Source organism: Nymphaea colorata, chromosome 5 (genome assembly GCF_008831285.2).
Source record: "Nymphaea colorata isolate Beijing-Zhang1983 chromosome 5, ASM883128v2, whole genome shotgun sequence".
NCBI lineage: Eukaryota > Viridiplantae > Streptophyta > Magnoliopsida > Nymphaeales > Nymphaeaceae > Nymphaea > Nymphaea colorata.
Genome location: NC_045142.1, coordinates 5,290,352 through 5,302,519, shown reverse-complemented (window position 1 = coordinate 5,302,519; position 12,168 = coordinate 5,290,352). Strand labels below are relative to the sequence as shown.

General features: G+C 36.9%; 1 protein-coding gene across 1 annotated transcript; it reads left to right on the top strand.

Annotated features, from left to right (window-relative positions):
- Positions 1 to 1,116: 1,116 nt before the first annotated feature.
- LOC116254424 (putative leucine-rich repeat receptor-like protein kinase At2g19210) lies at positions 1,117 to 11,443 on the top strand. The gene is made up of 10 exons (XM_050077932.1): positions 1,117 to 1,417; positions 4,566 to 4,698; positions 4,905 to 4,973; positions 5,053 to 5,124; positions 6,456 to 6,649; positions 8,158 to 8,375; positions 8,475 to 8,601; positions 10,053 to 10,121; positions 10,210 to 10,390; positions 11,071 to 11,443. The coding sequence occupies exons 1-10, from the start codon at positions 1,117 to 1,119 to the stop codon at positions 11,441 to 11,443; spliced, it is 1,737 nt and encodes a 578-aa protein (XP_049933889.1).
- The last annotated feature ends 725 nt before the right edge of the window (positions 11,444 to 12,168 follow it).

The window sequence follows — 12,168 nt, the reverse complement described above, 5'->3', positions numbered from 1 at the left end:
ATATTAATTTAGTAAAATCATGTTTTAGTTTAAGTAAAAACTATCAAAATTTTGATGTTATATGAGCCGTTCATTTTTTTTATTATAGCAGAATATTATGAAAGTAAAAGTAACTAAGGTAATAAATGTTTTCCATCATATCACTCGTAGAATCTTATCCATAAGGTTAGCTTGCAAAAAAAAAGGAACACTTTATTAATTATTTTTAATGAGTTTGGTTTTGTCTGTTACAGAGGTGGTTTAGTTTTTGCCAATCTCATATAATGTTCTAAGAACAGCACACCAAGATCCCCCAATTAATGATGGAACAGCCTTAGCCGTCACTTTCTTTTTTTCTTTTTTCCTTTTTTCCCTCTTCATGCTCGTGTAAGGAAGGGGAGGGGCACTCTGCGTCCCCCATCAGGAGTCGGCGCCCCCGCTCCCGTCGCCGGCGATGCTCTATGGGATCTCATCGGGTTGCACCGTCGCAAAATTTCATAATGGTCCAGCTTCCTCTTTAAAAGATTACTTTTACATGCACTGATTTTCACAAATTTTGGAAACGTTGTTAATCGTTCGTAAAATACTACAAAAACAACCCATGACTTTCTAAAAATTTCAAAGCCAATGCTTTGATTTTAACAGCTTCAATTTTGACTCCATCCATGCCCATCAAGTGCAGAAATGAAGTTTTGTAGAAGCTCATTTCCGTTTATTTGCAACACAAGACGGTTCTGGAATTATGGAAGCTCTTTTCCATTATCGTATTTCCAAAAACAAAATTCTGAAAAATGCTCATTCCGATTGAGGGGGAGCAAACGTTGCTGTAGAACAGGCGGGCACTGTTTTTCAACGTGGTCATATGTAGTTCACAAGGAAAAGGCCATTTGTAAAGAGCTAGAGCCAATACCTGTCAGGCGCGCCTTGAATTTCAGTTGTTGCATTGGTTGCAGGTACCCGGATGACCCTTATGATCGTTATTGGCATCCAAGTGGTGCGATCGACGGCGTAGTGACTGTGGCGAGAGATAACATGAGCTTCATCAAAAACCTCACGGATATTCCGGGACTGGCATTAGCCCACGCCATAACACCAGCGTCGAGCAATGCCACGACTCTGATAGTCCCATCGTCGGCGATGGGCTTGGGAAATTATACATATTACTACAATTTCTATTTCATGGAAGTGTTGGAGGCAGCTTATGAAAACAAGAACAGGTCATTCGATTTCCTTATTGACGGAAAGAAGTTTTTGGATGAGGCCATAGTTCCTCCTTATCAACCATTTTTGACTGTGTACGACCACCGTCAAAACCTGACTGCTGGATCGAAAATTTCCTTGGTCAACACACCAGATGCATCCCTTCCACCCATCCTCAACGCCATGGAACTTTTTCAACTCAAGACCGGACTTGCTGACGGAACTAGCGAAAACGATGGTCTTTCTCTCTCTCACTCCCATAAGGAATTAGTGCACACTTTATGGATCAATGTACTGTAATTAGTTTATGGTTCTCACCATATATATTAAAAGTTATAGTTTCAAAGCTAACTAAACTTTTTATTCACTGTTGACATTTTTCATGAAGTAGTTCTTATATATATTTGTTCGTTCCACAAACACATGAAACCTATTAAAGAAGCTTATTTTATTGAATCTGTGGTATTCATGAGATTTTCGTAATTTCTTTGGATGTAAATGGATTGACTGGAAACTATTTTAGGGGGATAGAAAAATTAGTTCATCTATTCCTTTGGACATTATATTGCGACATGCCATGACCAATAAGCATATATATATATATATATTTGTGAACATACATTGGGAAGACAATTATATGCAATTGTATTAACATTACCTAAAGTTCATGATTGATGATGTCCTAATTCCATTTAAAAAGTCAACTGGGATGCATCCAGCCCTTGTGGCTTGAATCCAGACAATGTTTTCGATTCAGCCAACATCTCTTGTGGTGAAGAAAGAGTTTTTGTAATTTTTGTGCTCATGCCGGGAGGAGAATATTAATGTAGCAATGCAGCCTACTTCAAGACTAGGCTGAGGCTCCTGCTCTATCACAACTAGAATTCCACACATATGGACATGTGCCAAAGGGGTAGAACGTGACTGTTGAGTCCCATATCAAAGGTTATGAAGGAGATTAGTTATCATAGTTCATAACCTTTATGAAGGAGAAATTGAAGCTACTTGGGTGCAAGTTGGGATATCCCAAACCAAGAACTTGAGCCCAGTATTCTAGAAGTGTTATATTTTTTTCATCTTGATTGATCGAAGAATGCATTATTGCTATCCCCCAGCTTAAGAAGAAAAAAGGAAAGAAAAACAGAGAACTTTGTTTCCCTTTGGTTTCATCACAAAATCTCTATTTGGCAAGTCATGATTTCTTCCATCTGACTTTGAACCACTTGTAGGTCCCCATCTGTGGGTGATGATGTGATATTAGATAGTGTTGATAGTTCTTGTTCCAATATTTGATATTATTGACTTTGGTCATGGTGATCATTTAATCATAGGTAACGGGAGCTAGAATTCTCGATGTTCCAAGTAGAAATGGACATGTAAATAGAACCATTAATGTGTGTCAGTTGAATTCTCTCAAGTTTAATATAAATTATGACGACAACCCTTGCACATAGGCATGAGGACATAATAAGGGGCTCAATCTAACCCCCTTGGACTATGTTTCTCAATTGGGGTATTGTGTTCCACCATCACTCATAGGATAAACTTTTTAAATCCTCAACCCCGTACAAGGGCAATGGCCATCCGATCAGAAATAGAATGAACATGTCACAATCATGTCCAACAAAATCTGGATAACATTTGGCTAACTAATACACAATTTAAAATTTGCAAGCATGACTTCAATATTTTGTTAGACCATATAAAGACTTCTGCTGAATGAATGAGGGCATGTAAGCTTTACTAATCCACAAACCTTCAAAGGTTCTTATGAAAGGATTGATTGTGATTGGTTGGCTTTATTCAATAATGCTGAGGAGAGACAAAAAATCTCCTATAAGTATTTGAGGGAGAATATTGGATGACATGATGGAAGAAATGTCAGCCCAAAGAACCCTTTTTAGTGGAAGTAGTTAGTCTACAAACAAATGTGAAGACGACATGTTCTTTTAATGGATGAAGTAGAGCTTGTAGGGAGGTTGACAAAGAACTAATTTCTATGATGGAATTAGAAAGGTCAGCTTTCTAGAGGAGAAGAATGCCATCTATATAGTCTACTTCTACTTCCAAAGCAAATTGATCATCTCTCCACAAGGAGGAATTAGTTGTGATAGTGATGCTTGTAATTTTTGCATCTAATAATGTTATATGTTTCATTTAACTTTACTCATATAATCAGCTTTTAAGGGAGTTAAGTTCCTTAATTTTTCAAACTATCATTTTCATGAAATACAATCAATCTAGATCCTAGGCCACTTAGGTCAAGCAAAGTGCCTAGCTGTTGAGACCATTCTTGCTAGCTTCTTTGCTCGTGTATGACTACTTAATTTTTAGTGTGTTTGCTCTACTAGCTAACTTAGAAGCTTTTGCAGCTCATGTTGAATATGAGTGGATGATACTAAGGTATTTCATCCCATTCTGAAGAGAGCAGCCCAAGGTTTTAGCTAGGATGTCCTCTATCTCCATAGAGATGGTGGCAAGGGTGAGTAAGTGGGTGGACACTGAGTTGCATGGCCAAACCCAAAAGAAGAGTTGGGTGAAAGAAAATAGGAGGGGTTTTGCAATAAAAGGCAAGTTAGGAGACTAAAGATCCTGAAGAGCCAAGAACATATCACAACATGTCTAAAGAAGGGCTAACCTGGTCTCAAGTGGGCTTTAGGCATTTCCAAACATTCCAAGGCTAGACTTCTAACCTGTTCGATCCCCTTTTATTTTTCTTTTCAAGCATGGACCAACTTTGTTGGGTACGCTGAATGGGAAAGCCTAATGAGCATTCAACCTAATTTTCACGCTAATATAATTGTTTTCATAGGAAAAAAAGTGTAAGATGATCCTTCCTATTTATTGAAAAGCAATGAACATTTTTATTAGTGTCTAATATTTATACATATTCTCAAAGATAGGCTTTAAGTTTTTCTTTTCTTTTGAAGCAACTTTCACTAATAACTACAAAGAATAGGTGCTATTTAAATTAAGAAAATTTTGGTAGAACATGTGAAAAAATTTATGTTTTTCAATATTGTTCATTTAAGCTGAAAACATATATATGTTTTTACATCCTGCAAAAAAAAAGGTTTCACATTTATTTTTAAAAATTTTAGTTAATATTTTAACTAGAGTTAAATAGACAACGATAAACACATGCCCTTGTGTGATAGCTTGTTGGCATATAATGGACACTCATCTCAGAAAAAGGCAAATAATAAGTAATTCACTTTATTATTTAACTTAACTAATGCCTTTCATTAAAATTAAGCAAGAGAAAAAGGGTTTTTTCATTCTTTACAAATTATTGTTTCTAGGGAAATATAAAAAGGTTAACTACATCTCTACATTCCTGAAACTGATGAAGATACTAAAATATTTTTTGTAACAATTGTATGCAGTGAACGTGTTGGGGGTGTTACAAGATCAATATCAACAACTTCAATCATGGGCAGGTGATCCATGCCTTCCAGTAGGTTTCACTTGGGACTGGCTCAACTGCAATACTGACAATCCACCACGAGTGGTAGAACTGTGAGTAGCACAAAACTGTCGGGATCAATATGTTCCTTTCATTAATACCTATATCCTTCTCTCAATTGAAACTCTAATGAATATATTGGTTAACAATTTGGATTCAATGGCACATATCCTTTTTCTTCCAACTTATATGCAAGAATTGGTAGTTTGATGTAAAGACATTCTTTAGTATTCTTTTCATGTTCCTTGTGCTTTCATAGGCACCTCAGCGGATCAGGCTTGAAGGGCACCCTTCTAGACTTCAGCAGCTTGACTGCACTTGAGATAATGTGAGCAAAACGTGGTCATGCTTCCGCTATTTGCTTTCTTAATTATCTAGAGTTTACTATGTTTACTGTGATTTTGCAGTGACTTGAGTAACAACAGCTTGAGTGGACATATTCCTGACTTCTTGGGGACGTTTCCTTCCTTGAAAGAGTTGTGAGTTTATCCACATGCATACAAAAGCTTCATTAAATTGTGAAAACCAGTTCACCTGAAATTTAGAGTTCACTTTTCTTGAATTCCAACCCAAATAGTTAAGGGTTCAATTATTGATTGCTTACTTGAAAGCTATTTTTGTTTTCTTTCCATCATAGGGGAGCCCACAAAATGGGGACAATGGCCAACAAAAGCCCCCCCCCCCCCCCCACACACACACACACACACACACACACACACATATATTGTGAGGAGTCGAGAACTTAGTAGTCCCCACGACAAATACTAGATCAAACTATAGTTGTTTTCATATGAAGCTTCTTGGCCCATGTATTGCTTGCTTAATGTAAGATTAAAGTTTACTTTTCTTTAGCTTGAATCAAAACAACTTTTTTTTTTTAATATAGAAGGCTAGTCACAAACTCATTTCCACACAATGCAATAAGCTAATGGGCCGAGCACATACAACCTATTCAGTAGGACGAGCAAGTCGAGTATGAATTGCCTAATTGGATCATGTATGCCCTATAATTGAGAGAGCTGCTCAAGAGAAGCTAGTGTCATGAATAAATGTGTGGGTGTATGATTTAAGCACTACACATCCATTGTTAAAAATCTGATTATTAATTTATATTATTTTTTATCAGTTTATTCGTTAGCTTCTTGTTTCTATAACCTAAACCCCACCCATTCAACTTATATGCTAAATGAGAACTTCTGACTTAAACCTCAAGCTTGAAGTGGGTAAAATGGGTTTCAGTCGAGCTCATTAGGTGAGATTGCTTGTCATATTTTGGAAATTTGCACCTGTGATGCAATCTTTTTGAGTCAATCAGTTACGATGAAATTTATGATGAAATTAAAGTCTGCTGAATCTTTCATTTTCCTTTTGAGTGCACCTGTACAACGTGAATATGAAACTGCTGTTTAATCTTCATATGTGCATTATTATGACAGTATTTTCATTCATTGGTTGTAGGAACCTGGCTAACAATAATTTCACCGGACCTCTACCGGCATCTTTGAAAGGCAAACAAAAGATAAAATTAAAGTGAGTGGGCTTATATGGAGAAGTAAACTCAACATCGTGATCATATTTTTGAATATGTGTGTGTGTGTGTGTGTGTGAGAGAGAGAGAGAGAGAGAGAGAGAGGGAGAGAGAGAGAGAGAGAGAAAGAAAGAGGGAGAGATGCAATCATAGGGTGCCTGAATACTTCTTCAGACCATTAAACACTCTATGAGAATACAAATCTAAAAACATAACTATAATTGGGTGATGGTATTTCATCCATATATAGCATGGTTTCTCTTTAATTATCTCTATTTTCAGTATAACAGGAAACAACATTACAGACAACCCTCTACCACAAACAAATAGTAGAAGAAACATGAAGCCGATCATCATTGGAGTATCAGTAGGTGCAATTATCCTATTTCTATTGCTGGTTGGTTGTGTCGTCTATGCATGCCTTCGAATTCCACATCCTAGGCCATCACCTGATGTTGTGATGGAGAATAATGTAGGTACGTTCTTTTAATTCCTAAATGTGCCTTAACAGGCTCTATTTGAATTGATTGCCAATAGCAAACTACATTAGCTTTCTAGCTTCCTCTATTAAATATCCTAAGCCATGAAAAAACAGAAAGAGCATTCTAGCTCTACAACAAAGACTCTTGCTAGCTATTAAAATCCTTTCATGAGCATCAACACTTTTGTACCCCATGTCTAACTCATTCTGCTCTTTCTAATAGCCTAGAAGTAATACTTATGATATCCTTTTGGGGTATACAATTGACCCATAGACAGCTGCATATATGCTAGATCTACAAGTGAAGCCAATGCATGTGAATCTCACTGAAACATCTTAAAGCCAATATGCATGATTCGTGTTGTTGATATGCAATCTCATTCAGACAGGATTGCTTTACATGCAATGATAATGTGAGTTGGAAGAACAAGTTCCAATTGCCTTTAGATTATTATCTTCTTCACATGTTGCCTAGTACAAAAGTGGGCTTGAACCTCATTCCTATAGAAAGTGGGCATTTAGAAAGATCTATTAGCCATGTTATCTGGCTTCCAAACACGAAGCAAGTCTATATTTGCCTAGATCCGCATTTGTTTGTTGCAGATGGTGGACCCATCCATGTGCAGATCTAGAGCTTCATTGAGGTAATGGGCTATAAGTGGATGCATTGGAGAACCATACTTGAGATACTGTTTAAAATTTCAGGACATTACAAATTATTTGTTTATAAATAGTTGTTTATCTGAGAAAAGTAAGTCAATTGAAACTAGAAAACCTTACCCTTTTGCCAATTCTATCTTTCCATGTTTGATCATTGTTATGTGATCGATTATCCATTACTTCACTGCTTAGTATATATTTTTTTTCTTCATTGGCTTTTTATTGTTTGATGCCAACTTTACAAGGTGGAGTAGTGAACCTCCTCTTAAATGCATCACCTCCTCATGCTTGTGGCACAATTGGCATTAGCTACGACAAATGTTTTTTTAGATTTTTTGCTATGAAGGGAGGACGTAATTGATGCACTCCTTTTAAATGAAAGAAGAAAAGCATTTAAGGACTGTTGCACACTTAGACCTAAAGGGGTTGGCATAGTGGGAGTAGGTAATGACTTTGAGGTAGATACTCATGGTTTTATTCCCGGGGGCATCACCCCTGCTTAGATAAGCTAGAACAAGCTACGTCTCTTGGGGTAGGGCAGGTGCACTCAGGGTGTTTCTACAACTGTTGCCATGAGGGTAGGGGCAGGGTTTCGCTTCAACTTTTTTGACAAGAAAGAAAAAACTGCATACTTGAAATGACAAATATAATAAAAGGAAGTGCATTTACTCCCAAACTAACAGGGTTTCAAAATCCATTGCTTGCATTATTATTCTTTGTGAAATTGGATGTCATGAAAATTGTTAAATAAATGGCTCAAGAAACAAATTTTCACACATAGTCACTATGAAGACACAAACTACTGCAAGTTTGATTTCTTGGAATTGTTATGTAAAACTGTAGAGAATCTTGAGAAGCAACAGGCTGGTTGTATTCAGCTAGGGCCAAACCATGCATTCACGTATGAAGAGGTTGTGAAGATCACACGTAACTTTGGAATCCTTATTGGTGAGGGAGGATCTGGTTCCGTTTATTATGGTCGCCTTGATAATGGCAATGAAGTTGCAGTCAAGGTATTGAAAAATTTGCAGCAACGAGGATCTAAAGAATTTGTTGCAGAGGTTCGAATAGAGTTATCCTTTGTCGTTTAATAATTTGTTCTTGTTTCTTTTCTAGTAATATATAAACGAACTCAAGTTTTACCATGTGCAATATTTCAGGTTAAGTTGTTGATGACAGTGCACCACAAAAACCTTGTTTCGTTTGTTGGATTTTGTGAGGAGGACAAGAAGATGGTTGTCCTCTACCAGTACATGCAGAATGGAAGCTTGGGAGACCTCTTATCAGGTAACCACCTAGGCCTAGGCAAATTTTATTTCTATAGTGTATCATATATTTGGAATTATATAAAAGAAATAAATAAAAAAAATGCAAAGTCATATCATCAGATAAGTAGCATAGAATATGTCAGAAAACATGTGTAGCCGTAGAGTACTTTCCAAGGTTGTATAGGAAATTTCCAGTAACACTTTATGGGCATTTCATGGCATCTGATTTTGTGAGAACCTACTCTGAATTCGTGCTCATAATCATGCTCAAAATGCAAAAGCAATTGATTTAAATGTTAAGCAGTTTAGCACTAGCCTTCAAAAGGTTTCTCACTTCTAGACCTAGCAGAATTGTGGAATCTATTTGTCTAGCCTTGACGTACTCTCTTGTTCTATTCTATTAGCTATTTTTATTTTCTGCATCCTTGAAAGGGCGATTACACTGCATGAAGAAATTATCGTCCATAAAAATAATACTTCCCATTTGATTTAATCAGTGTTTGTCTTTTCTTGATATTCATCCTTTCACCTACTTTATTTGTGCTAGAGGGTGAACATTAGTTCCCATGCAATTTTGTGCTATACTTTTGCCAAGATCCCCCCAAAATCAAAATAAACAAGAAAAAATGCTAGCACCAGAACCATTATCAGTCATAAGGAGACCAAAAACTAAGCATTGGAAGGACACATTATGTAAATAGTGGAAACAAGTTTATTCTCCCCACTGTATTGTCTGTTGATAATTGACTTGGTTCGTCTTCTATAGATGGACAATTTAAGGTCACCCTCTTCCTTGATGCTAATAAGCAAGACAAGCTCCACAGACACATTATTCTTGTAATGCATACGCACAAGTTACTTTCCATTAGTTCGATAGTTGGCCATTAAACTAAGCCAACGGAATTGAAAAATGTTAACAGAAAAAAAAGAACACTTTAATCACTAAAGCAGCAATTGCCAAGTTTTTGATGAAACAAACAACAAAAGAAGTAGATGCATATGTCCAATAAGTGGGAAAGCTGTAAACTTAAAGAAAAGCACATACTTCTTATATCTCTTAGGTAAATTTCTGCTTGAATCTCTTAAGTAGACCAAATCTACCAACACAACAAATGGTGAACTTAAAATGCAGAGCTTCAAAGCTATTTCTTATCACCCATCGTTCAGCATGCTGGAACAGGTACCTAACAGACAAAGACCACTCGGGATAACAATTGCCTAAGGAAAATGCATGGGCAAGCAATATAATGATCCTCTCTCTCTGTCTCTCTCTCTCTTGTGTGTGTGTGTGTATATATAGACTAAAACCTTCTAGAACTTGAAGCTGTCCAAGATTTTAATACGTTACTTTTAAACCTATAGCACTATTATATCGATCATACTAGGGCAACAATTGCTTCATGTCATTTTAAAAATGACAACAATAAATCAGAAAACTGAATACTACGATATTATTTTTGTTACTTGTAGGCAAGAAAACCATAATAGAACTCTTAACTTGGAAAAGGCGACTGCAAATCGCTTTGGATGTTGCAACAGGTAAGCAAGCCATTGCCATTTGATTTCTCTAGCTTCGTCATCTTTATCATCCATCTGTCAATCTTGATAGATTGAGCTTACAATGCAGGTTTAGATTATCTGCACTCAGGTTGCGAACCAGCCATAATCCACAGAGACGTAAAAAGTAGAAACATCCTTTTGGATGAACAGCTAAAAGCCAGATTAGCTGACTTTGGAATTTCCAGAGCTGTTGATATGACTCAAACATCAACAATGATTGCTGGCACTCCTGGATATATTGATCCTGAGTATGGCTTTTTTATTAAATTATTACATGTCATTTGCTAGAAATTCACATACTTCCATGGCCCATGGTTTCTCATGATCTAATCCACCCAATACACCCTGTAGTCAACCACATGTATATAAATTGGGTGTAAAGAAAAGGGAGCCAAAATATGAAAACCGACGCGAAATGCTTAGCGTAAGGGGCGCGCGTGTGTGACTAGGAAAGATTAGTTGTCGGCAATGCTTGAGGGGAACCTTTTGCTCTGACATGGTCACATGCTCAATCGATAACCAAATTCTGCTAGAGAATTAAAGTCAAGAAATTGTTGATCACTACCTTTCAATAAAAGGTACAAGTTGAGTTGATCTTCATACTATGAGAACTCTAGGATGCACTTAATTGTACCACTATAGACAACCCTCTTGCACGTGTAATTCCTTACTTTCAAATAATCATATGGATATGTTCCACTATCAGATAGGCCAACTATTTGCTTTTCATATGTCTACATAATTGTTCAACAAAAAGAAAAAGAATTTCAAGAAAGCAGAAAAACACATCATAAAGAAAGTACCAAAAGGATAAAAAGAACACACCAATTCAGGAATAACATCAGAAGGACAAAACAGAAAACAAGCCACTAAAACTACCCTTGAATTAACTCCAAATAAAAGATTGACATATGCTTCTGTTTTGCAGATACTATGAAACAAACATTCTCACCAAAAAGAGTGACATTTATAGCTTCGGTGTGGTTCTTTTTGAGCTTATGTGTGGCCGCACAGCCATATTTGGCAGTGGTGAGCAGTATTCTCATATTGTTCAATGGGCAACTTCGAAGATTTTTAGGGGTGAAATAGAGAGTATTGTCGACCCAAGGATTAAAGGGCAGTACAAAATCAATTCTATGTGGAAGGTTGCAGAGACAGCATTAGCATGTACTACACGGAGGTCCACAGACCGGCCAGACATGCATGATCTTCTGAGCGACTTGAATCAGGCAATGAAGATGGAGATGGAGATTGATCACCAGGAATTTGATATTCCAGAGACAGATGTGATGACTAATTGAGCACCTTCAACTGAAGCATCTGTCTCAAGACCAAATCTATCTGTACATCTATTTGCAAGGTAGGAGTTCATGCTAACATCAACATCATAACAGACGGACCAAACATCTATAAATTAGCTTTTCTTTTTCTGCTTGACAATCAGAACAAGTATGGACACTGATGATGATTAAGCATTTCATGAAGGGTCTTGTGTTTGATTACTTATAGTAAAAATGCATGCTAGTTACTGGTTCTAGTATTTTCTACAGAAAGGGCGCTTGATTATGCCCTCAAAACTCAAAAGCTCATCTATGAAGGCTGCAGGAACTCCTCTTGATAAGTCCCCAACCAAAACAATGTTACTTGTCGCTACCTCATCTTTACAATCCGATTCAAGGATGAGCTTTGCTGAATACGGATACCATTTCCGGCTAGCCACTCTAACCCATATCAGACACCAAACTGTTGCACTTGCACCCACCATGAATGTAAGTGCAAGAAATGTTGAGTTCGATCTATTCAACCTGGGAAAAGAGACCAGCCATTCAAGGCACCCCAATATTTACCGAAAATCTCAGGGTGTACTTTCTTCATTGAGAGGAAAAACGATCTTCCAAGAGCTTCTCAACCCATATCAGATAAAATGATCTTGTTTAGTGAGGGTAAAATATTTTATAGGTTAATAGTTTTAAGTACGAAGTGCGTCATTCTGAATTATTTTATGAATTAAGCACTTTTTTGCATC